Source organism: Scyliorhinus canicula, chromosome 2, assembly GCF_902713615.1.
Source record: "Scyliorhinus canicula chromosome 2, sScyCan1.1, whole genome shotgun sequence".
Lineage (NCBI taxonomy): Eukaryota > Metazoa > Chordata > Chondrichthyes > Carcharhiniformes > Scyliorhinidae > Scyliorhinus > Scyliorhinus canicula.
The window spans coordinates 34,483,672-34,509,377 of record NC_052147.1 but is presented as its reverse complement, the minus strand read 5'-3'; the positions used below and the strand labels follow the sequence as shown (position 1 = coordinate 34,509,377).

Sequence of the window (25,706 nt, the reverse complement as noted above, 5' to 3'; positions counted from 1 at the left end):
CGCAGTGAAACAAAAAAGAAGAGACAAAAAAGAAGAAAATACAGTCCTGAGGTTACATCGGCACATGGCCATTTCTCAATTTCTCAGTTCTGCCACAGTCCTTCTGCCTTCGCAAACTCCTCCGCTGCTTCCACCGTTCCAAAATAAAAGTCCTTGAGCTTATAAGTCACCCTCAGCTTCGCTGGACATACAATGCCGCACTGCACCTTGCTAATGTACAGTGCCGCCTTCACCCGGTTGAAAGCAGCCTGCCTCCTCGCCAGCTCCACCGTAAAGACCTGGTATACACGTATGCCAGCTCCAGCCCACTGCACCACCCACTTCTGCTTGGCCCAGCACAGGACCGTCTCCTTCACATTGTACCTACGGAAGCACAAAGTCACTACTCTTGGCGGCTCACCCGCCTTTGGTACAGGCCTCCACGACCGATGAACCCGATCCAGTTCATATCGGGAGGGATCCTCCCCCTACCCAATAGTTTCGCCAGCATAGCGGCAAAATACTCAGTCGGCCTCGGCCCTTCAACTCCTTCGGGCAGCCCCACAATCCTCAAATTCTGTCGCCTGGATCTGTTTTCCAGGTCTTCCAATTTTCCTTGCAGATCCTTGTTCACCTCCAGCACCTTCCGCATCTCCTTCCCCATCGAGGTAAGTTGATCACCGTGCTGCAACACCGTCTCCTCCACTTCCTTCAGCGCCTCCCCTTGTGCCTGCACCTCCGCCACTGCGCTCGCCACCGCTGTCGTCACCGGGGAAATCGCCTCCTCCACCAGCACACTCAAAACCGCCCTCATTTCCTTCCTCATCGCCTCCAAGTGTTTTGTAAACTGCCTTTCGAATTCTGCAGCCATCACTGTGGTTATTTCTTCAGCCTTAAGCAATGCGGCCTCCCCTGGTGCTCCAACTTCCTTTTTCCCTGGTGACCCCATGGTGACCTCTCCACTCCCCGATGGGCCCTCAGCTCCTTTTTTAACGGCCGTTTTCTTACTGACCCTTGACATCTTCTCCTGCTGTGCCTCCTCTGCGCCTTCTCTGTGCCTTTGACGCCTCTGTGGACCCTGGGACTGGGCTTAAAGCCCCGAAAATGCCGTTCCCGAACGGGAGCCCTCCCTTGCGCGGCCGCCTCCCGCCCGCCGTCCTATTTCTCATTGTTTAAGTAGATACATAATGAAAACTACACACAAATCGTTGCACTTCACTAAAATCATACTAACTAATTTAATCTTATATTTATAACTTGTTTTTATGATGAGTCATAGAATGCAGATTGTGATTGGAATTAATAGCTGATCAGTAATCTGAATTATTCACTGGTCTGTACAAACCTTGTAGATTAACCACATTCAATAGTAAATGGTTTAGGTTAAGCTTGCCTTTCAGTAGTCCTGCGTTGTAAAAGTTTAATGTAGTTTAGGAATTTACTTTTTGCTGAAAAGTTGATTCTGTGAAGTCCAGTTTTCAATAGCTACAGGCCAACTGTAATATGAAATTGTTGTAAGTACATTCATTGAATGATTGGAAAATTCAAGAATGTTTGTTTCCTTTCTTTTCAGTGCTGTGCATATTGGTGGAAAAATGGGAGCGTTTCTGGACAAGCCAAAGATGGAAAAACATAATGCTCGTGGTGAGGGAAATTATCTGCATTATGGACTGAGCAGCATGCAAGGTTGGCGAATCGAGATGGAAGATGCGCATACGGCTGTCATTGGACTACCACATGGACTTGAAGCATGGTCATTCTTCGCAGTCTATGATGGGCATGCTGGTTCCCAAGTTGCCAGATATTGCTGTGAGCATTTGTTAGATCACATCACCAACACCCATGATTTCAAAGTTACTGATGGCATGATCGAGCCTACTGTAGAAAGAGTAAAAAGTGGAATCCGTACAGGTTTCCTGCAGATAGACGAGCATATGCGAACAATCTCTGAAAAGCGACATGGCTCGGACAGAAGTGGGTCAACGGCAGTCGGTGTTATGGTTTCACCCAAGCATATTTACTTCATCAACTGTGGAGACTCGCGCGGTCTGCTCTGTAGGAATGGACAGGTTCATTTCTTCACACAAGATCACAAACCAAGCAATCCACTGGAGAAAGAACGCATTCAGAATGCTGGTGGCTCAGTCATGATTCAGCGTGTGAATGGTTCCCTTGCTGTTTCAAGGGCTCTTGGCGACTTTGATTACAAGTGTGTCCATGGGAAGGGTCCAACGGAGCAGCTTGTCTCACCAGAACCTGAGGTTTATGAAATTGAGAGAACGGAGGATGACCAGTTTATTATCTTGGCATGTGATGGTATTTGGGATGTCATGGGGAATGAAGAGATCTGTGAATTTGTTAAATCCAGACTAGAAGTTAGTGATGACCTTGAGAAAGTTTGTAACCAGATTGTTGACACATGCTTGTACAAGGTATATATATATATATATATGGTCCTTTCCATTTTTATAATAATTTTACTTTTTTGCATTGTTAAAAATGGTCTTCAAGCAAAACATACTTTAGTTCTTGTTAGTCTGCAGTTCTGAATTACCCCTTCCCGTGAGAGTAACTCTGTTATTAACATATTGTATGAGCTGGCAGACAATTCTGGAGGCAGTTATACCTGCAGCTCACTCCCCTCAGTCTGGCAATGTGCTAAATGGGAGCACTGGCTGGGTAATATCAGGACCAGGTAGTTGAAGTTATTTATTGCCCTGTAGTTGATTTTTAAAGAAAGGGTCCATCGTTTCTGTGTGAATAAATAAGTCAAAATAATTCCTAACATCAGCGAATGTAAATTTTGGGTCTAGTGGCTCAATGCGTTTGGAGTATCAATGTGTAATATCGTGGGCCGGTTTAGCTTAGTTAGCTGGAAAGCTGGTTAGTGATGCAGAGGGAGGCTAACAGCGTGGGTTCAATTCCTGTGCTGGCTGAGGTTATTGTCAATCTTGCCCCTTGCCTGAGGTGTGGTGATCTCAGGTTAAATCACCACCAGTCAGCTCTCCCCCTCACTAAAGGAGAAAGCATCTGAGACTATGGTGACTTTATTTTATATCATGGATATCCTTTTGCGTCAAGCTTTCTCAACTGGCAAGTATGGGGCTTATGCAGGTCGTTAATGGGAGTTATTGTATGGAAGTTCCCCACTCGGAAAAGAGGAAAGAACAGCTCCATGTCATTCAAGGCTATCTACACTGTATAGTATTTGATTACAGAGCAGCAAATTCACAAAACTTGATTTTGTGTATAAAATGAGATTAAAAGAAATGCAGTTGCTGTGCAAGCATTGATCAGCAATCATGTTTTAAATTAACAAAGGTTATCTGCTGACAGCAATATGCTTTTGTGAAGTAAAGATAAGGTAAGTGGTTACATTTACTTTGGCTTAGTTGCCAAAATCTTCCACAGGGTAAGAGCCTGAACTTTGCTACAGTTATTTTATGTGCTGGTCACATTTGGGAATATCTGATCAATTGCACTATTAAGGAACCTCCTTATTCTTCATTGCGGAATTATTTACGTTGATGTAGGATTTGAGCAAATGTAAACCAATACAAAACTTAAATTGTGAGCAGATCCTTGACTTAGGGAATTACCTGTAGTAATTGTCAGAGTCACCAGTGTCGTTCTGGCATAGAAGATGGCAGTTCAGCTGATTGAGTCCATATCAGCTCTCTGGAGCAGTTCAGTCAGTATCCCTCCCCCACTCTATCTCTAATCCTGCTGGTTAATTTCTCTCAAGTGCCTATCCAGTTTCCTTTTAAATCATTAATCCTCTCTGCTTCTACCACCCATGCCGGCAACAAGTCCCACCAGTTCATTACACTCAGAGTTAAAGTTCTTGCTCGTATTCCCCCCCCCCCCCCCCAGCATCTCTTGTCCAAAACCTTAAACATGTGCCACAAGTCCTTGTACATAATGAGATCAGCTATTCTTTCTTTCCCTTGTCCAAACCAGTCATAATCTTGTACACCTCTAACAAACCTCTCCTCAACTTTACTCAAAAGAGAACAACCTCACTTGCTTCAATTATTTGCTATTCAAAGTAGAATAAAGCATAAGGTTCTTCTGTCTAGGGTCCCTTTCGTATTTAATTTGTCCAAGGTAATACATTGAGCTCATAGATGTACGAAGTTATTCAACATTCATGTACCTGAGCAACAACATAGATGGTGGGTGAGGATAAGATGAGCAATATCGGGCTTGGCAAAAAAAAAGGCAGATTGAAATGTGCTGCCAGCATTTCAAAGTCATGCCTTCCTTTTACAGATATTGGTGCTATAGAAACATGATTTCTAAATTCATCACCGTGTAAAATTAGAAAATGCTCTTTGCCTTCTTTGTTAAAATTAGCAAAGGCAGAGATTTCACCTCTATCTTTTTAAAAATAAATTTAGAGTAACCACTTCTTTTTTTTCCAATTATGGGGCAATTTAGCGTGGCCAATTCACCTTCTATGCACATCTTTGGGTTGTGAGAGTGAGACCCATGCAGACACGGGGAGAATGTGCAAACTCCACACTGACAGTGACCCGGGATCGAACCCGGGTCCTTGGCGCCGTGAGGCAGCAGGACTAACCACTGCGCTCACCTCATCTATCTAAATTCCAAGAGCAGAATACAGCTCCTCATTCAGTTCGTGCATTTCCATTTTCCATGGCACTTGTAAAAGTGCTGGCCAGTTTTGTGTGTGCCCACTCAATAGTAGCTGCATTGAAACAGACTAGCTCAGTCTACAGGTGGCAAAGAGTTAGTCAGGTGTGCCCAGATCCCAGAGGTGAAATAACAACGTGTACCATCTTTGTGCTAGCTGGCCTCTTGGTATGAATCAAGAGGTTACCCACAAATCTCTTTTAATGAAAGAGCAAACTAAACCTTTACTTTAACTTTTAAATTATCCTTGGTTTATAAAATTTGGAAAAACTAAACTTTAGTTACCCTTGTTTTTTAAAATTACGTGTGCAGTGTACAAAGACAGTCTTGCACTATGTAAGAACGAATTTGCATTTACATTGCTAGCACCCCAAAATACTCCATTAACAAAGGATTTTTCAAAATATAGGCAGTGTGATTATAAAGATAAGTGCTGAATTACTGTCAGAATCAGGGATTATCAGAAAATCCCCAGGATTGGTGGAGATACAAAGACTAATAGAGAATAGTTGATGAAGTTGTGCAATTGTGATGACAAAGTAATGGGATAACCAACACAAAATGAATGAGGTGGGTCATAAAGTAAATTGACACAAAATTAAGAAAAAGAGAAAGATGAGAATTGTATATAGAAATTAGATTCAGAATGGAAGAAAATTATATTCATTGTAATTTTTTCATTCAAGCTTAAAATGTTGATCAAAATTATTAGTTTGGCTGCTAAATATTTGGAGATGGTAGTCATAGGAAAAAGCACATTAGTGATATCCAATTCCTTACAGTTATTTTTGTCTTTATTGCAATAAGTTTCAGCTTCCTGTACAGTGGAACTAACATTATTTCTCATGTAAACATCTTATCATTTTAGAAGTGTTGTGTTAACAATATAGTCCTGTATATAATCTATTTATAAATTTGAAAGTTTTTCAACAGTGCCTACTGTCTATTAATATAATTCTTGTGTCTGTGCTGACTTCTGTTGTAAGTTCTTACGCCCACGTAACTGACTTCTGTTGTAAGTTCTTGCTCCCTGCTTAAATAAATTACAGCACGAGAACTTCACAGACAGATCTCGTTATAAATATGGATGGAGAAACCACTTATTCTGCACTCTCCAAACCAAATTCATCAGTAGGCTCAGTTGGTGTAACATAGTAGTGAATTAACTGGCATTTTAAAAAAAAACTGTACTTGATGCATTAAAGGAATGTTCCAGAGATGTTCAGTATTTTTATTAAGATTTGTCTGTAAAAGACTCATCCTTTTCATTAAATGAGTAGCTTGACAACTCTTTGTTGCCTTTTCAGAACTGGGGTTCTGAAATGTAAGTTTTACTGCTTTAATGAATACATGTACCTCAGTTAGTGTTAGCAAAATAAATCATTATGACCTCCGAACAGGGAAACTTGCTTTATTGTTGTAAAAAGAGACATGTTGCTGAAGCTTTTCATCTTACACTCATCAGGACAGACACAAGAATGGCAAATTTCAAAGGGAGCAATAATTTATACTACATGAGAAAAATGGTGCTGGTTCATTGGCAAGTCTTTTCTGATTGTTGAAGATGTTGCCATGGCAAATGCACCAGGGAGCTATTGTTCCCATGCTATTGTTTATTTTATAAAGGTGCAATGTCTGGAAGTATTAATTTTGCCTGTAGAGCACAGGTCCGTGCATATGTAGCTTCTAGCAAGCGTAAATGCGAACTTGGATGATCTTAAATTGGTTGTGTGTGTATAATTCTCAGCACACATGGGATTGGTCAGAAGTGCTGACAAATTGCTGAACCACATCCAACTTTAGACATGTTCTGAGTTTTGTACACTGGTGAGTTTCTACCTAGACTGTTTACTGAACTGTGAAAAGATGCAAAAACCCTCCATATGGGATAAAATCCTGAAGGTGGAATTTAACTCTGAAAGGAGTGAGGTGATACACTTTGGAAGGAGTAATTTAATAATGAAGTAGTCAATGCACGGCATGGAACTGGGAAGTTCTGAGGAATAAAGGGACCTTGGCGTGTTGTCCATAGATATCTGAACGTGGGAGGGCAAGTTAAATTGGGTGGTGAAAAAGGGATATGGGACACTTGTTTTTATCAATTGAGGCACAGATTACAAAAGCAGGGAGTTGTATAGAACTATGCTGAGGCCACAGCTGGAGTAGTATGTGCAATTCTGGTTGCCAAATTATAGGAAGGATGCGATTCAATTGAGGGGGTGCAGAGGAGATTCACCAGGATGTTGCCTGGGATTGAATATTTAAGTTATGAAGAGAGGTTTAATCGGTTTGAGTTGTTTGTGCTGAAGCAGAGAAGACTGAGGGGCAACCTGATCAAGGTGTACAAGATTATGAGAGGCATAGACAGGGTGAATAGGAGGTAACTGTTCCCCTTAGTTGAAAGATCAGTCAGGAGGGAGCACAAGTTCAAGGTGAGGGACAGGAACTTCAGGAGGGATTTGAAGAAAAACCTTTTTACTCAGAGGCTGGTGATGGTCTGGAATGCACTATGTGGGAGGGTGGTATGGGCAGGTTGCCTCACATCCTTTTAAAAAGTACCTGGATGAGCACATGACACATCATAAAATTCACGGCTTGCACATGACACATTCAAGGCTATGGGCCAAGTGCTGGGAAATGGGATTAGGTAGGTCAGATGTTTTCCATGTGTCAGTACAGACTCGATGGGCTGAATGCCCTCTTCTGCACTGTATTTTTCTGTGATTCATATTCTCGTGTTGAATAAGCGCTCATTTTCTATCTTGAAGATTGTTTTTAAAAAATGTGTGTGACTGAGACTATTTTCTCCCCATCAAACAGGGGAGTCGAGACAACATGAGTGTCATATTGATTTGCTTTCCAAATGCACCAAAGGTATCACCTGAAGCAGTGAAGAGAGAGGCTGAGCTGGACAAGTATCTGGAGAACAAAGTGGAAGGTGGAGCATCTAAAAAAACACTTGCTGCTAAGTAAAATAACTTAAATTAAAGTGTTAACCCTCTAAGTTCATTAATATGAACTAGACAATTAAATTCTATAAATCTTTATCTTCTGTTGCTCCTGAATGAACTTAAGTGATTCTGTATTTCATTACAGTGCTGCATACAATGCCTAGTATCTGATAGATTTTGTTACAATGGTAAAAATTTAAAATTGTACTTTTATAAAACTTCCTCTGTGATATCATCAATATAAGCCTGAGCTTAGAGGGGTAACCTCTGCATAAATACTGTAAGTTAGAGCTTTCAGTTGCATATCTTGTAGTATATATTATAGAGTAGTCAGTGCTGTTACTGCTTTATACAAGCACTTGATATTTTGGTTGTGGGGACCATTTCACTTGCAGGACAACTAAACCCCAATAATTCGAAATCTGCTGCAAGGTTATGTGCCATTAGACTTTTTGTGTCCAATTTAACAACAATGCTGCTAGCGTGATTTACTGGTAGTTGGCTCAGGTTTTTTGAAGGCTGCCACTGAAAATGTAGCTGTGCCTGGAAGTGTTGCCACTTTGGTTCTGACAGCCAAAAAAGTGGAATTGTTACTTGTTTGTGTATGTAAACTGTATAATACAAATCAGATTTTGCACGAGGTTGAAACAGAACATCCTGTCTATAATGGAAGATTATGCACTGAGACATCTTCGGCAGAAGTGTGTCATTTTGAAAAAGGTTTATGCCTTTGTTTCAAGTTTTCAAGAGCTTGAATTAATTCTGTGGAGTTTCTAACATTTGTTCAGTTAGACAGGAAAATATAATGACCATAGACAATGTTTATTTTTCCATAGCTGACGTGAAAAAATTATTGGGGATAAGTTGCCACTTCATCATGAAAATGTTGAAATTACATTAGTCACTTAATCTTCACTCTTAAAATGATCAGAAAGTGAAAATTGTGTGGATTGCGGCTGCAGTAAAATTACAGATTTCTAGAATGAAATCTCAGCCTGGACTGTTTTCCCACTAGAGTTTGCACATTCAAGTGCAATTGAAGGTGAGACAAGGTAGGTGTGAGTCTACCTACACCGCATGGATCGCAATAGTTCAGGAAGGCAGCTCACCACCATCTCCTCAAGCAATGAGTATTAAAAGCTGGCCTTCCCAGTGACACCCACATCATTAAATAATTTATACAAAAATAATGAGTGGGACATTCAAAGTGCATTTCCTAAAGGTTAATATGAAATCTGCACTGATGTGTCTGTAAGGCTATTCCACGTTGTGTATACTCTCAGGGCAACTTTAAACTGAATATTAAAACAAATTGGGGTATGACAACACTTGACTACAGCACACTTTATTTTTGAGGGGAATTAACATATATGATAAGGGACTATCTGAACTTGTGTCTAAATTGATGCCTGTATAAAGCTACGGCCTGAAAAGGATTACACTGACATCAATTCAGAATGCATGGATCAGACAAAGTAAGGAATACTTAAAAGGTCATCTTGCAACTAATTTCAGGCCCAGATTTGATCTCTGAAACTTGTCTTCAGAACTGATTAGGAAAGTCTTGTCTGTCAATGAACAAAATGCTATGATTATTTGAGTGGTTAGTATTCAACATGTGTGATTGGTATAATTTAGTGAGAGTGCAATGAACCTATGTATGTGCAAGCCATTTTCCAATTTTTAAGCATTTTGTTTTAAAAATTTATGCACCAATTTTTTGAGGATGTTATTTTCATAAAATTTTGGTACTGTACTTGGCAGTGTTAGTTTTGACCTTGCATCCCCTATTAGTACATAAGCTACATTCCAATTGACAATTAGTCCTAGTTCTTTTTGATAAAATAACTTTCTTAATTGTATTTACTTAGCAGAATATAAATCTATTTAATTTATGTTTGGATGGTGTGCTTGGAGTTGCTGGGACCTTTCATTAAAATAATACACAATATTAGGCCTTAAGTGAAGCAATAATATATAAAGGTGTGTATTCAAGACTAGTGCACAATGTGGTATGTATTATATAAAGTGATATCAAATATGTGCTAATAGTGGATGCATTACATTCCAATAGCTTGCATTGAGCACCTGTAATACACACCTTTCAGCTGATTATTGCTATTATATAATGCCCGATTTTAACTAGAAATGCTAATTTTGCTGAATTTTATGAGCCCAACATGTCAACAGTTTTTATAAATGTTCCAGTTCATAGATCTCTCTCTGTAACAGCCTTATTTGACTATTTTATTCCTTCTTTTTATCTTGGCTACATCCCACTGATATACAGCTAAATTTATTGTGTGGGAAGCTGCAGGTGACCCTCATATTTTCCATTGGTCGGTACAATCATTACTATTTAACCCACCTTCAATTTGGGAACGGTTTGGATTTATTCAAATGAATGTGAAATTGATGCCCAGATTCATGTGGTCAGTGCTTCCTATTGGTCCACAATTTAAAGCAAAAGTTATTTCAATTTTATTTACTTTTCACCCTGCCTTAACTCCATAGGGTTGGAGCAGCAAGGACATGTTAGTAAACTCATAGGATTTTAAACAACAGAAAAAGGCATTAGATAATGTGCTTCAAAGCAGGTGATTAAACAATAATTTTCCCATAGTGACATTTTAGGTAACATTGAAACATACAATTGATTGGCACCCTACAGATAGATAGGTGCAATATACATTACACATAGGAAGAAATCAAGTCACGATGATCTCTTGCCAAAATTGAAGCCTGTTATAATGAAACTTTATTCTGTGGAAGTATCTTTTGATCTCCCTTGTCTATGTCTGGTAACAGCTGTTTATTTGATTTTGTTGCAGAAGAAAAGATGAGGGACTAAATTTATCAACTTTGTCATTTTGTCTCTACATCTTTAGTCAAATAAGACTGTAAGAAGCTATATAAGGAAATATATTGTGACAAAAGAAGTGATTTATGTAATGTAGTCACTTGCTTAATGTTTGCACACAAACTCTAGTGTCACTATCATCTGATATGCCTAATATCAAGTAGTTAGTTATGGTTTAAAATATATGGGTAGTAAGTGGCTGTGAATCTTTTATTTTTGTATAGTAAATTATACAAATAGGAATATTAAAATACAGCGTACTGATGTAGATAATATGTTAGCCATATTTATAAAGTTATGTTAAAAAGCTATTCTAATAAAGACATTTACTGAATCAATTCTGAGATCTTTGAATTTTTTTATTTGGCTAAGTCTTAGGAAGTATTTGTAGAACATTTCACTAAATCTCTTATGCGGTCAGCTACCCCAGTTAGTGGTGAAGGCTTTTCTTCAAATTGTTCTGTTTAACAACTCTTTGTACGCCCACCAGTAAGTTTTCTTTCTATGTTGTAACTACTTGTTGATGTTGAAAAGTCCCAGTAAATGTGGGTTATTGATGCTTTCCGATCCAAAACCTACTAGTTGTAATGCACTATTCAAAATGTTAATGAATTGTTTGTATTAATCAGAATTCAAATATTTGTCCTATTAACAGAATCTCCTATTGTTGCACTCGAGCAACAAAGTTCTTAAAAATCTATATGATAATTGTATGACCAGAATATTGTGATTATAAACAACTCACAAGAAACCAGATCAAATTCTGTTCGAGTGCATTACATTGATGTTTCACTGTTGCTGCTTAGTTGTTTCAGTGTTTCAAATGTTGAATTTCTGATATATGCATATAGTTTTGATATGCACATGCCACTGACCCAGAAGTCCTTCTGATTCCCCAGAAATCTTTGAGAAGCAGGGTGCTGAGGGGCTACCAGGTCTAGTCCACGTGATGCGTGCTTTGTCGTTGGAGAGCATTCCAAACCTCCCACCAGGAGGTGAACTGGCCAGCAAGTGAGTGTACAATGTGTGTAATCATAACCTTAAAAAATCTATTTGCACTGTTGAAAGGAACTTAAAGGGGGCTGCTAATCATCTGCAAATAAAGCTTCCCTTTCCAGCACAACACTTGGCTCCTTAACTGACTTTTTTAATTGTAAGAATGGATGTTATTCCTAGAACAAAGAGAACAAACTTTGACTGACTCAGCAATTCAGTGCGGCATATTTGATTTTGAAAAAAGGTGGTGATGAATATATTGAGGATGACCTGAAAATGTAACTTGGTGTAGTTAATGGGGTAGTATATAATCAGTTATATTTTTTACATAATGATTAACAGTCCCATTTTAGCCCCACACAGTGCAAAATAAAATTAATGTTCTTTCATCACCGCATTAATGCTGAAAGTTATAGGTGCTAGAAATTAAATGATCAATACATTCAAACATACACAGTGGAAGCAAAACTAGTATTCACTTAAATACACAAAATGGATAACCAATAAATCTTGTCCCCTATGGGTGGTTTTGATCTGCTAATATACTTAAAATTTGGCAATTATTATAATTTTAAAGCTGCAGTATCCTTTTGCTTTGAGCTTCTTGAATTGTAATAAAAGCTATCAAATTAAACCTGTTGTTTGCCTTCACAAATACGGGACCTCTATACATTAAACCTTGTCAGGGAATTTATTCAATTCCTGTTCAAATAGAAATAAAAAAGGATACTGCAGCTATTTAAGTGACGTTTTGCATGGTAATGGTGGATTGGGAGAAGAAATTTGCATGCTCATTTGACTTCTGTTCATTGAAAAAAATGTTTGTAATTGTTGATTCATAGTCAATGTAAGTATGCCTTACGCCTAATATAGCTAAAGCAGTTTGTATTTACAAATGTACCAGCATTGCATAACTGATTTCTCATCTGGTAGGGAAATTCTTTACATTGTTATGGTAATGCCGTTGAGTACGTAGCATGGAAACAACCTGACTTTATCTGACTAATATGAAAAATAGTCTATATATAACACAAAAAAATCAATTATATGATTGTGAATCATCTTTACCCGTCATGAGTTTGTTGTTTTCCTTTTTTGGCAGCACCCAATCACGTATGGTAATAGCTCTGCTGCTTGCCCATCCTGAATAATAATGCTCGCAGTTGTATGTTTTAAATGCTTTTTCTTCTGAGTAAATAATGCTGTGCAATTAGCAACTCAGATGAATGGTTAGGTGTGTCACATGTAAATCATTTAAATTGATGCCCGGTGACCTGAATGTGTAGGCTGCAGAAAATAAAATAGAGGTAACATCTGGATGCAAATCTGTCCATTCTATTTGTCCGAAATAGTGGTTTAGAAATTAATTGCAGAAAATAGAAACCATTTTAGAGAATTTTTTTATTTTTGTTGCTGAATGTTGCTAAAAAAAAATTTTTTTAAAGTTTAAAATTATCCACAGATTAGTGTTCTAAATCCTTACCTTAGTTTAATTCTTGTAATTATGGGGTTGGATGATGAGGTAATCCAGCCAACTGCATCTTGAATTCAATTATTGAGAAATGAAACTACTTTCCTTTCCTGCCCTATTTGTGTATGGTGTGCTTCCCATCCATAACCATAATTTGTAAATGAAAGCTATCCTGTTCTCATCATATTTCATTTAAATTTAAATCTATATGGTACTCTCACAATCTGATATGAATTGTTCCTGGATGTGATCATTTGCAGGAATTGAAACACTTTAAGCCTTCAACCACTTTTATGTGCTTTCTGTAATACTGCAGGTGAAAATAAACAATATAAAACTTGGTGGTACCCTTGAAGGTTTGACAGATTAAGATGTACGCCGTTGCATCTTTAATGTGGTAAAATGTCCCAAGATACTTCACATGGAAGTTATCAAACAAAATTTGACACTGAATCACACAAGACGATTTTGGGATAGGTGACCAAAATCGTGGTCAGAGGTAGGTTTTAAGGAGCATCTTCAAGGAGGAGAGAGAGCTGAAGAAGGGCAACGGTTTAAAGAGGGAATGCCAGAGTTTACGTCTTGGTATTTGAAAACACAACTGCCAGTGTAAGAACAATTAAAGTAGGAGATGCGCAAGGGACAAGAGCTGTACGATCACAGTGAATTACAGCGGTTGCAGGGCTGGAAGAGTCTGCAGAGATAGAGAGGAATGAGGTCATGGAGAGATTAAAAGAACAAGGGTGAAAATTTAAAAATTTGAGGCATTACTTATCTTTGGGCCAACGTAGGTCAATAAGCACAAGGATAATGGCTTAATGGAACTTGTGAATTAGGATATAGTCGCAGAGTTTTTGCTCGGTGGAAGATAAAAGGCCAACTAGGAGAGTGTTGGCGTAGCCAAGTCTAGAATGCAAAGTCTTGGATGTCGTTTTTGTAGAAGATGAGCTGAGGCAAGGCAGAACTGACAATATTAAGGGGTGGAAGTAGGTGGTCTTATGATGGACAGAATATATGGTTGGAAGCCGTGGCAGATACGGCAGCAAAGTTGTAAATTGTCTGGTTCAACCTGAGATGTTTTCCAGGCAGAGGGGTGGAGTCAGTTGCTAGAAAATTGAGTTTATGGTGAAAACTGAAGACTGGTCATAGAGGTCTTCCCAATATTTAATTGGAGCAAATTTCTGAATATTAGGCTGAATTCTGAATAAGTGCAAAGTGGAGCCATTGCAGGTAATTTCCTTGCTACTGCTGGTTGTAAGAGTGGAACCAGACAAGGGCAGTCCCACACAGTTGAACAAACCCGGTTTTCAGAAATATTCAGTAAAACAAGCTTTAGATTAAATTCAGATATATTTTTAAACTGGAGAAGAATACTATAAAGTAACAATAATTCTGGCCAAAATAACTATAAACACCAGCAATGATGGTTAGCCTGTGCGAACTTTGCTGAAAACCATTTTGACTTTGTGTATCAATTTGTGTGGAGCACTTAAATGTAAGCCATTCCCCATGGAGTACTAACTTACTGTTGCAATTCATAAAGGTTAATAAAACTGAATAAAATTGTGAAGTCAATATGATTTGCCACACAAAGGCATCAAAAATGGAGCTGTACGTACAGGTCCTCCTATGGCAATCAAAAGTAAGTGGTGTTTTCATTTGCTATCATAATTTAACTTTATTTTACAAACATTTTATAGTTCAATCATCGGGTGCTCTATAGCAGTTATGAATGACTTTGCAATGTAAATTTTATAAATCTTTAAGCTGCTCTCACTAGTATAGAACCATCTAAGTGTTGTACACTTCACTAAGTTTTAGTAAAGCTGATACACAATTTGCTATTTTGACTCTGAAATCAAGAAACGAAAATGCCACTGAATGGTTGAAAACAATTTGGATGGTGAGAATACGTATTTTGAATTGATATAGTGTCATACATGCAGCACTGTCATCATTTGTTTTAGTAACATCAGGTTGTGAGAAGTCAAATTTAAAAGTTCTGAATGATTTGTTGAAGCATAATTTTTTAAAAATTATTTACAAATCATGCTGCAACTTCAGAAGCATTTTTATTTTATTTAAGTGTCCTTTTCATGTCAACATACTCTTGAATATGCAGCTGAAAAATTAGTTTTAAATTCAATTTTTTATTTTCTTTAGGCGGAGTGTTATTGAAGCAGTTTACAACAGACTGAATCCCTGTAGGGCTGATGCAGTGAGTAACCACATTTCTAAAGCAAATGCCTTAATGTTTATTATTTCTATCCAGGAAACTCGTATAATTGTAATTGTGAACCCCTTTATCTGGCTGGACCAATAGATGCCAGTAACTTATGATAGGAATTCTGACCCTTTGTGCTTAAGACAAAGTTGTTTTCAAACTGAAAACCAACCATTATTAGCAATGGTAATTGTATATTGTTAAACATCACTTTTCATCAGGTCCTTACGGGAATGGAGTTGTGGTTTGCACTATGTGTTATTTGCTTTTCTTTCTGTACAGTACTATACAATGTCATTGTTTTATATGCCAAAAATACCTCCATAAAATTGTCTATTTAAAAGTAAACATCACTTTTCACATTACCAACCGTATGGATAAAAAGAAACTGAAAACAATATTTCAGTATAAAAAGAGGCTTTTTGACGTGTTGTACTTTTGCTGGCTCTTTAAAGAAGTTGTCCAGCTTGGCACCGCACCCCAAATTAGTCGTCTTCAAGTACATGTTCAATTGCCTGGAAGTGTGGAATTTGATTCGTCTCAGTTTTCAGGTAGTTTATTCCAGATCTCAATGACTTTCTGTGTGAAAAGAATTCTCATTCTTCCTCTCACCCTTTCCACTATTATTTTAAATCTATAACTACTGATTTACTGGCCCACTTGCCAGGACAAGTATGGAGGGACTATCAAAAGCCCTCCTGATTTTGAGTGCCACTATTCAGTCTTCCAATAACCTTCTCAGCTGCAAGGAGACCAATCCCAGATTTTCCAATATATCTGCATAACTACAGTCCCTCATTCCTGTTATCACCTTGACAAAGCTCCTCTGTATCCTCCCAAAAATGATGACATCCTTCCTAAAGTGCAATGCCCAGAATTGTAAACAATACAACTGTTGAGGCTTTAACCAGTAACTTGTAGAAGTTTGACATGGTTTCCTTGTTTTTGCCTTCAGTTTCCTAGCCAAGTGGCCTGTGTGCTTTTTTAAACTGCATCATCAACTTGCCGTGGCCTTCAAAAAATTACGAATATGCACCCAATGTCTCTCTGCCCTGGCATCCCCTCAAAAATAGTACCAATTAGGCTACAATGCATGAAATTGCATCTACTTTATGTCTACCCAATTCACCAGTCTATGTCCCTCTGAACTCTGCTACTATCCTGTTCGCTATTTACTATGTTGCCACATTTTGTGTCATCAACAAACTTCAAAATTGTACTTTCTGTACACAAATCCAGGTCATTTATAAATAAAGCAAGAAAAGTAATGGTCTGATTGCTGGGACCTAACTGCATATTTCTCAGAAAAACATAATTTCACCACTGCTCATTCTCCGAATCAGTAGTCAATTACATACCCAAGTTATAATCATCTCTTTAATACTGTATTTTTCAAATAGATTTGTTAAGTGGCACTTTATCAAACATCTTTTTAAAGTCCATATATAAACATCTACACTATCTTCATCGAACACCTCTTGTTACTTTATCAAATAATTCAATGAAATTGACAAACATCATCAGTCTTCAACAAATTTATTATGGCTATCTATTGACCCTGCTTCCCAAAATGGGAATTCATTTTGTCTTTGATAATGGTCTCACAGAAAAATAGAATTGTTACCGCGCAGAAGAAGGCCATTTGGCCTTTCGTGTCTACACCGGCTCTCCAGAAGAGCACTGCCTTTACTCTGTCTTTTCCCCATAGCCTTGCACATTGTTTCTATTCAAGCTGGTTTAGCTCAGTGGGCTAGACAGCTGGTTTGTGATGCAGAACAAGGCCACCAGCTTGCCAAACAGGTGTCGGAATGTGGCGACTAGGGGCTTTTCACAGTAACTTCATACTTGTGACAATAAAAGGTTATTATTATTATTATTATTATTAAGTAATCATCTGATGCCCTCTTGAATGCCACCAATTAAACCTGTCTCCACCACACTTCCAGGCAGTGCATTCCAGGCCTGAACCACTTGTGTGAATACGTTTTTTTTCCACATTTGCTTCTTTTGCAAATCACTTTAAATCTTCGCTTCTTCCTTGAACAGAGGCTTGAACAATCCCGATCCACTAACACTCTCCTCCGTCTGGCTGAACTTGTCCTCTCAGTCAACAATTTCTCCTTTAACATGTCTCATGTCCTCCAAACCAAAGGTGTGGCTATGGGTACCCGCATGGAGCCCAGTTTTGCCGGTCTCTTTGTGGGGAATGTGGCACATTCCTTGTTCCAGTCTGGCCCCATCCCACAATTCTTTTATCAGTACATCGACGGCTGTTTAGGTGCCACTTCATGTTCCTGTCTGGACCTGGAAAAATGTTAATTTCGCTTCCAATTTCTACCCTCTATCACCTTCACATGGTCCATCTCCGATACTTCCCTTCCCATTCTTGACTGTTCTATTTGAATTTCTGGGGATAAACTGTCCACTAAATCCATTACAAATCCACTGACTCCTACAGCTACCTCGACTGCGCTCTTCACACCCCATATCCTGTAAGGACTCCATCCCATTCTCCCAATTCCTTCACCGTCGTCACATCTATTCTGATGCCACTTTCCAGAACGGTGCTGTTGACATAAGAACTAGGAGCAGAAGTAGACCATCCAGCCCTTCGAGCCTGCTCCGCCATTCTATAAAATCATGGCTGATCTATTCGTGGTCTCAGAACCACTTACCCGCATTCTCGCCATATCCCGTAATTCCTTTATGTCTTCATTCTTCCTTCATCATGGTTTCTCACCCACTGTGGTTCACAGGCCTCTCAACCATGTCCGACCCAATCCCGCACCTCTGCCCTCACCCACTTTCCTCCCTCCCAGAACCAGGATAGGGTCCCTCCTTGTCCTCACTTTTCACCCCATCAGCCTCCGCATTTAAAGAATCATCCTCCGCTAGTTCTGCCAACTCCAGCATGATTCATAAAATTTAGAATTTACAGTGTAGAAAGAGGCCATTCAGCCCATCGAGTCTGCACTGCCCCATGGAAAGAGCATCCTACTTAAGCCGACACCTCCACCATATACCTGTAACCCAGTAACCCCACCTAACCTTTTGGACACTAAGGGCAATTTAGCATGGCCAATCCAACTAATCTGCACATCTTTGGACTGTGGGAAAAAACTGGAGCACCCAGGGGAAACCCACGCAGACATGGGGAGGAAGTGCAAACTCTACACAGACACAACCGAGGCCAGAATTGAACCCAGATCCCTGGAGCTGTGAGGTAGCAGTGCTAACCACTGTGCCACCATGCCACCCATAACACCAAACAGATCTTCCCCTCACTCCCACTGTCAGCATTTTGCAGGAACCATTACCTCCGAATACCCTGGTCCACTCCTCCATCACCTCTACACCTCACCTCTTCCCACGGCACCTTCCCATGCAATTGCAGAAGGTGTAACACCTGCCCTTTGACCACCTCCCTGCTCACCATCTCAGGCCCTAAACACTCATTTCAGATGAGGCACGTGCACCTCTTTCAATCTGGTCTATTGCATTCGCTGCTCCCGGTGCGGTCTACTCTTTGGAGAGACTAAACGCAGACTGGGTGACCACTTTGCGGAACATCTCCGGTCCGTCCACAAGCAGGACCCAGACCTTTACTGTCGCTTGTCATTTCAACTCACCGTCCTGCTCTCATGTCCACATGTCTGTCCTTGGCCTGTTGCAATGTTCCAGTGAAGCCCAGCGCAAACGTTTTTGGAAAGGGGAGCAGCTGGCATTGCCGAATATGATAACTTATTATTGGGCAGCGAATATTGAAATGGTGAGGAACTGGATGGTGGGGGAGGGATTGATGTGGGGGAGGGTGGAGGTGGCGTTGTGTAGGGGAACAAATCGGGGCTGAGATGTGGCACCTTTACCGTTCTCGCCGGCCAGGTACTCTGAGCCCAGTGGTGGTGTCGGCCTTAAGGGTGTGGAGAGAGTGGAGGCAGTGTTTGGGGCTGGAGGGTGCCTCAGTGTGGATACTGATCTGTGACAACCATATGTTTGCGCTGGCAGATCTGGGTGCGAGGGTTCGGGAGTGACAACAGGCAGGGATTGAGTGCTTTGGAGACTTGTTTATAGGGGGCGAATGTGCAGGGCTGGAGGACGTGGGGAATGTCTTTAGGTACCTGCAGTTCGGGGTTTCATGAGGAAGGAGGTGCCTTTGGGTTGCAGGACAAGTTGCTTTTGAAGGATGAAATAGAGGAGGGGAAGGTGTTGGATTATTTATAAGGAGTTGATGGAATGGGAGGGAGCCCTGATGGGGGATATTAAGCATAAATGGATAGAGGATCTGGGAGGGGCTATGGGTGCTGAGATGTGGGCGGAGGCTTTGCGGAGGGTGAACATGTCCTCGTCGTGTGTGAGGTTAAGCCTCATCCAGTTTAAGGTGATGCATCGGGCCCACATGATGGTGGCGAGGATGAGTAGGTTCTTCGAGGGGGTAGAGGGTAGGTGTGCGGGAGCCCTGCAAATCACAGGTGTTCTAGCCATGTCCAAGACTCGGGGTTCTGGCAGGAGTTCTCGGGTTGATGTCTGAGGTATTGGGTGTGTGGGTGTTTCTGAGTCCAGAGGTGCCAATATTTGGTGTGTTGGAAGTCCCGGGATTCCAGGGGGTGAGAGAAGTTGATGTTTTGGCCTTTGCCTCCCTGATAGCCCGGAGATGGATTTTGCTGGGGTGGTGGGACTCGGAGCCACCGAAAGCGGGGGTGTGGGTGAGCGACGAGACCGAATTCCTGAGGCTGGAAAAGGTCAAGTTCGCTCTACAAGGGCCAGCAGAGGGGTCCAGCAGTCAAAGCCATTTATTGATTTCTTTAAGGGGGATTGAGGGATCAGCAAGGGGGAAAGTGGAATGTGGTGTCAGGGGCATTGGTTATTTATTGGGTTGTTTTGCTCTTATATTTTGTATATATGTGAAAATGCCTTGAATAAAAATATTTTTTAAAAAGCCTTCAGTATATCCAATGCAGACAGAATTGCTTAATATTTGGCACGCACTACATAGTCTGTATGCCCATGATGAATGGACGCTTGACCCTGTTATCCATCACAATTGAAGACTTCAAATTATCTGCTTCCTCCATAAACAGTAGCGCAACCAGTCCTTTAGCATGGCCAATCCACCTAACCCGCACATCTTTGGACTGTGGGAGGAAACCGTAGCACCCGGAGGAAACCCACGCACACACGGGGAGGACGTGCAGACTCCGCACAGACAGTGACCCAGCCGGGAATCGAACCTGGGACCCTGGAGCTGTGAAGCATTTATGCTAACCACCATGCTACCGTGCTGCCCACACCAGGAATTACCAGGGATACTCGACAATAAACCAGGGATGGCCAGTTGAATTTGTTAAAGGTCTATTAATACCGATTGTCAACGGCCAACTGGAATTTTCCAATCAGCATGCGGCCCCACTATGGCACTTGAACCTAGGCTAGTGGCTGGAGGTGGCCCTTCCTGCCTGTTTGCCTGGCCACAGCTGCAACTCTCATTCTTGTGTACACTTTCTTTCTGTCTATTGTGCTCTCTCTCGCATTCGTTTTTCCTTGTGCTGTGTTCTCTTAACTCTTGCCGCTCCCTTTCCCTTGGGCAGCTACAATTTGAATTTAAGTCATTATTCCCGCTCTTTAAAAAATATAAAATTAAAGGATTAACAATCTTAATTTGGAGTTTTTGCCTAGGATTTGAGCATAAAATTTGGGGTGCCTGATTTTTTTGTCAGAATGGGATTAAGACTTTGAACAGGGAATAAAAATTGCAGGTCTGAACCTGAGCTGAGACTGAAGCCATGTAAGATTATAGAAGATTTGAAGCAACATCAAAGTTTGCAATCCCAAATAATAAGTGTGAGTGCCTCACATTTTCGTTTATCAAGGATTAATATTGATTCTACTTTGGTCCTCAAAGTACAACCATACAATTTATTTTTTCTGTTATTCTGTGGTCCCTTTTTCCATTCCATTTGCATACACTTGTGAATAAGTCAGATAAAAGAGTCTTGCATCAAGCCTTGGTACAGAACATAGAAAATACAGCACAGAACAGGCCCTTCAGCCCACGATGTTGTGCCGCACCTCTGTCCTAGATTAAGAACAAATTAATCGACACCCCATCATTTTATCCAATAGCCGCTTGAAGGTTCCTAATGTTTCCGACTCAACTACTTCCACAGGCAGTGCATTCCATGCCCCCAATACTCTCTGGGTAAAGAACCTACCTGACATCCCCCTATATCTTCCACCATTCACCTTAAATTTATGTCCCCTTCTAATGGTTTGTTCCAACCGGGAAAAAGGTCTCTGGCTGTCTCCTCTATCAATTCCCCTGTTCATCTTACAAACCTCTATCAAGTCTCCCCTCATCCTTCTCCATTCTAATGAGAAAAGGCCTATCACCCTCAACCTTTCCTCGTAAGACTTATTCTCCATTCCAGGCAACATCCTGGTAAATCTCCTTTGCACCTTTTCCAAAGCTTCCACATATTTCCTAAAATGAGGCGACCACAACTGCACACAGTACTCCAAATGTGGCCTGACCAAGGTTTTGTACAGCTGCATCATCACCTCACGGCTCTTAAATTCAATCCCTCTGCTCATCAATGCTAGCACACCATAGGCCTTCTTCACAGCTCTATCCACTTGAGTGGCAACTTTCAAAGAACTATGAACATAGACCCCAAGATCTCTCCACAATGCCAAGAACCCTACCGTTAATCCTGTATTCCGCATTCATATTTGTCCTACCAAAATGGACAACCTCACACTTTTCAGGGTTAAACTCCATCTACCACTTCTCAGCCCAGCTCTGCATCGTATCTATGTCTCTTTGCAGCCGACAACAGCCATCCTCACTATCTACAACTCCATCAATCTTTGTATCGTCTGCAAATTTACTGACCCACCCTTCAACTCCCTCATCCAAGTCATTAATGAAAATCACAAACAGCAGAGGACCCAGAACTGATCCCTGCGGTGCGCCACTGATAACTGGGCTCCAGGCTGAATATTTGCCATCCACCACCTCTCTCTGACTTCTATCGGTTAGCCAGTTCGTTATCCAACTGGCCAAATTTCCCACTATCCCATGCCTCCTTTTTGCATAAGCCTACCGTGGGGAACCTTATCAAATGCCTTACTAAAATCCATGTACACTACATCCACTGCTTTACCTTCACCCATGTGCTTGGTCACCTCCTCAAAGAACTCCATAAGACTTGTGAGGCAGGACCTACCCCTCAAATCCGTGCTGACTATCCCTAATCAAGCAGTGTCTTTCCAGATGCTGAGAAATCCTATCCCTCAGTACTTTTTCCATTACTTCGCCTACCACCGAAGTAAGACTAACTGGCCTGTAATTCCCAGGGTTATCCCTATTCCCTTTTTTGAACAGGGACACGACATTCGCCACTCTCCAATACCCTGGTACCACTCCTGTTGACAGTGAGGACGAACAAATCATTGCCAATGGCTCTGCAATTTCATGTCTTGCTTCCCATAGAATCCTTGGATATATCCCGTCAGGCCCGGGGACTTGTCTATCTTCAAGTTTTTCAAAATGCCCGACACATCTTCCTTCCTAACAAGTATCTCCTCAAGCTTACCAGTCTGTTTCACACTGTCCTCTCCAACAATATGGCCCCTTCTCATTCGTAAATACTGAAGAAAAGTACTCATTCAAGACCTCTCCTATCTCTTCAGACTCGATACACAATCTCCCGTTACTGTCCTTGATCGGACCTACCCTCGCTCTAGTCATTCTCATATTTCTCATGTGGAAAAGGCCTTGGGGTTTTCCTTGATCCTCCCCACCAAAGATATTTCATGCCCTCTCTTTGCTCTCCTAATCCCTTTCTTCAGTTCCCTCCTGGCTATCTTGTATCCCTCCAGCACCCTGTCTGAACCTTGTTTCCTCAGCCTTACATAAGTCTCTTTCTTCCTCTTAACAAGACATTCAATCTCTCGTCAACCATGGTTCCCTCACTAGGCCATCTCTTCCCTGCCTGACAGGAGCATGCATATCAAGGACACGTAGTAACTGTTCCTTGAACATGTTCCACATTTCACTTGTGTCCTTCCCTGACCGCCTATGTTCCAACTTATGCACTTCAGTTCTTGTCTGATAGCATCGTATTTACCCATCCCCCAATTGTAAACCTTGCCCTGTTGCACGCACCTATCCCTCTCCATTACTAAAGTGAAAGTCACAGAATTGTGGTCACTATCTCCAAAATGCTCCCCCACTAACAAATCTATCACTTGCCCTGGTTCATTACCAAGTACCATATCCAATATGGCCTCCCTTCTGGTTGGACAATCTACATACTGTGTTAGAAAAGCTTCCTGGACACACTGCACAAACACCACCCCATCCAAACTATTTGATCTGTTTCACAATCTGTTCCTCCACATCTCTGCTGCTATTGGGGGGCCTATAGAAAACTCCCACAAGGTGACTGCTCCTTTCCTATTTCTGACTTCAACCCATACTACCTCAGTAGGCAGATCCTCCTCGAACTGCCTTTCTGCAGCTGTTATACTATCTCTAATTAACAATGTCACCCTCCCCACCTCTTTTACCACCCTCCCTAATCTTATTGAAACATCTATAACCAGGAACCTCCAACAACTATTTCTGCCCCTCTTCTATCCAAGTTTCCGTGATGGCCACCACATCGTAGTCCCAAGTACCGATCCATGCCTTAAGTTCACCCACCTCATTCCTGATGCTTCTTGCATTGAAGTACACACACTTCAACCCATCTCCGTGCCTGCAAGTACTCTTGTTTGTCAGTGTTACCTTCCCCACTGCCTCACTACACACTTTGACGTCCTGAACATCGGCTATCTTAGTTGCTGGACTACAAATCCGGTTCCCATTCCCCTGCCACATTAGTTTAAACCCTCCCGAAGAGTACGAGAACACCTCCCTCCCAGGATATTGGTGCCCCTCTAGTTCAGATACAACCTGTCGTGCTTGTACAGATCCCACCTTCCCCAGAATGCACTCCAATTATCCAAATACCTGAAGCCCTCCCTCATACACCATTCCTGCAGCCACGTGTTCAACTGCACTCTCTCCATATTCCTAGCCTCGCTATCATGTGGCACCGGCAACAAACCAGAGATGACAACTGTCTGTCCTGGCTTTTAACTTCCAGCCTAACTCCCTAAACTCGTTTATTACTTCCACACCCCTTTTCCTACCTATGTCGTTGGTACCAATGTGCACCACAACTTCTGGCTGCTCACCCTCCCCCTTAAGGATCCTGAAGACACGATTGGGGGGTATGTTTTATCATTCCTCGCTTTAGCATGTAATTATAGTGTTCGTATTCATGGAGTGTTCGAAAGAAGATGAAGAAGGAGCTAAACGCTCAGTAAACAATTGCCATCTTGGAAAGCAGCAAAGATAGTTGGGGGAAAACATAGTGTTGCTGTTTACAGGTGGTCAGTTTGCTTATGATTTTAACTTTTGGGAAAAATAACATGCCTCAAACAAATTAGTGAATAAAACCTTCCAGTACTTGTGTGCCCCAGCATACTGTTTATACTGTGCATTTTGCACTGAGTGTTTTTAAAACAGTGGGGGAAAAATCTGCACCTGAAAGCAGAAGCACCTCCTCTCGTTGCATTTAGCTCATTTTTTAAAACAATGCTTTCAATCGCAAAAACTACCCTGTTGGCGGGAGACTGGAAAACAGGACGCTGTCTGCACGTTTGCTCATGCATGCATTGATCTCTACCAGCTCTAATGCCCATTGATCTCTGAGTATGTAGTCTAGTTGTAACTTCCTCCAGAGCTGCTGTCAGAACAGGTGGATGTAGTGTAAAGGAAGTACAAACATCAGATCATTCTTGAAACTAGTATCTTTTGAGATTTTATAACCTTAATCCAATAGAAAGAGATCAAAATTAGATACATCAATTATTTGTTTGTAATCATCTTTGTTGAAAGTTTTAGGTCACATCACTTGTGTTGAATGTGATAGAGCCATAGTTACAAGCTCTAATTTCAGATTGAATTGATGTAGTCAGATGTAATACGTACCTACGCCTCTGGCCCCTTCCCAGACCTCTTCCTCCAATATACTTTTGTCGCTGTAAGGTTACAACCGTCTCCCAGCGAATGCATCTCTGCTATAACTGGAAGGATTGACTCAGCAATGGTCTTTGCTGTTATGTGATCAGCTGATTTCCCAAAGTACAATATTAGTTTCACCAGCTGTATATTTTTAATTTTCTTTTCTCACTTCCATCCTACTGATTTGCATCTCCTGTCTACTCCCCCAAGAAAGTTTTTTACCAAGTGTGTGATGCCACATCAGAACTGATCAATCCTGTGTGATTAGATCTGATGCACTGCCTTTGAATTTTAAGTGCTATTGCAATAACTTACTTTTGAATACCCAATTCATTTTTTCCAATTAAGGGGCAATTTAACATGTTCAATCTTGGCACATCTTTGGGTTGTGGGGGCGAAACCCACGCAAACACTGGGAGAATGTGCAAAGTCCACACGGACAGTGACCCAGAGCCGGGATCGAACCTGGGACCTCAGCACCATGAGACTGCAGTGCT

The 25,706-nt window shown here is 41.0% G+C and overlaps 1 protein-coding gene across 2 annotated transcripts in view; it reads left to right on the top strand.

Annotated features, from left to right (window-relative positions):
• The window catches only part of ppm1aa (protein phosphatase, Mg2+/Mn2+ dependent, 1Aa), a 37,513-nt gene that overhangs the window by 7,017 nt on the left and 4,790 nt on the right, over window positions 1-25,706 (top strand). For both annotated transcript variants that reach the window (XM_038775767.1, XM_038775760.1), the window contains exons 2-5: window positions 1,553-2,411; window positions 7,456-7,573; window positions 11,346-11,457; window positions 15,077-15,131. In XM_038775767.1, coding sequence (XP_038631695.1) covers window positions 1,575-2,411; window positions 7,456-7,573; window positions 11,346-11,457; window positions 15,077-15,131 — 1,122 coding nt within the window. In that variant the 5' untranslated portion in view covers window positions 1,553-1,574. The remainder of the gene's footprint in view (window positions 1-1,552; window positions 2,412-7,455; window positions 7,574-11,345; window positions 11,458-15,076; window positions 15,132-25,706) is intronic.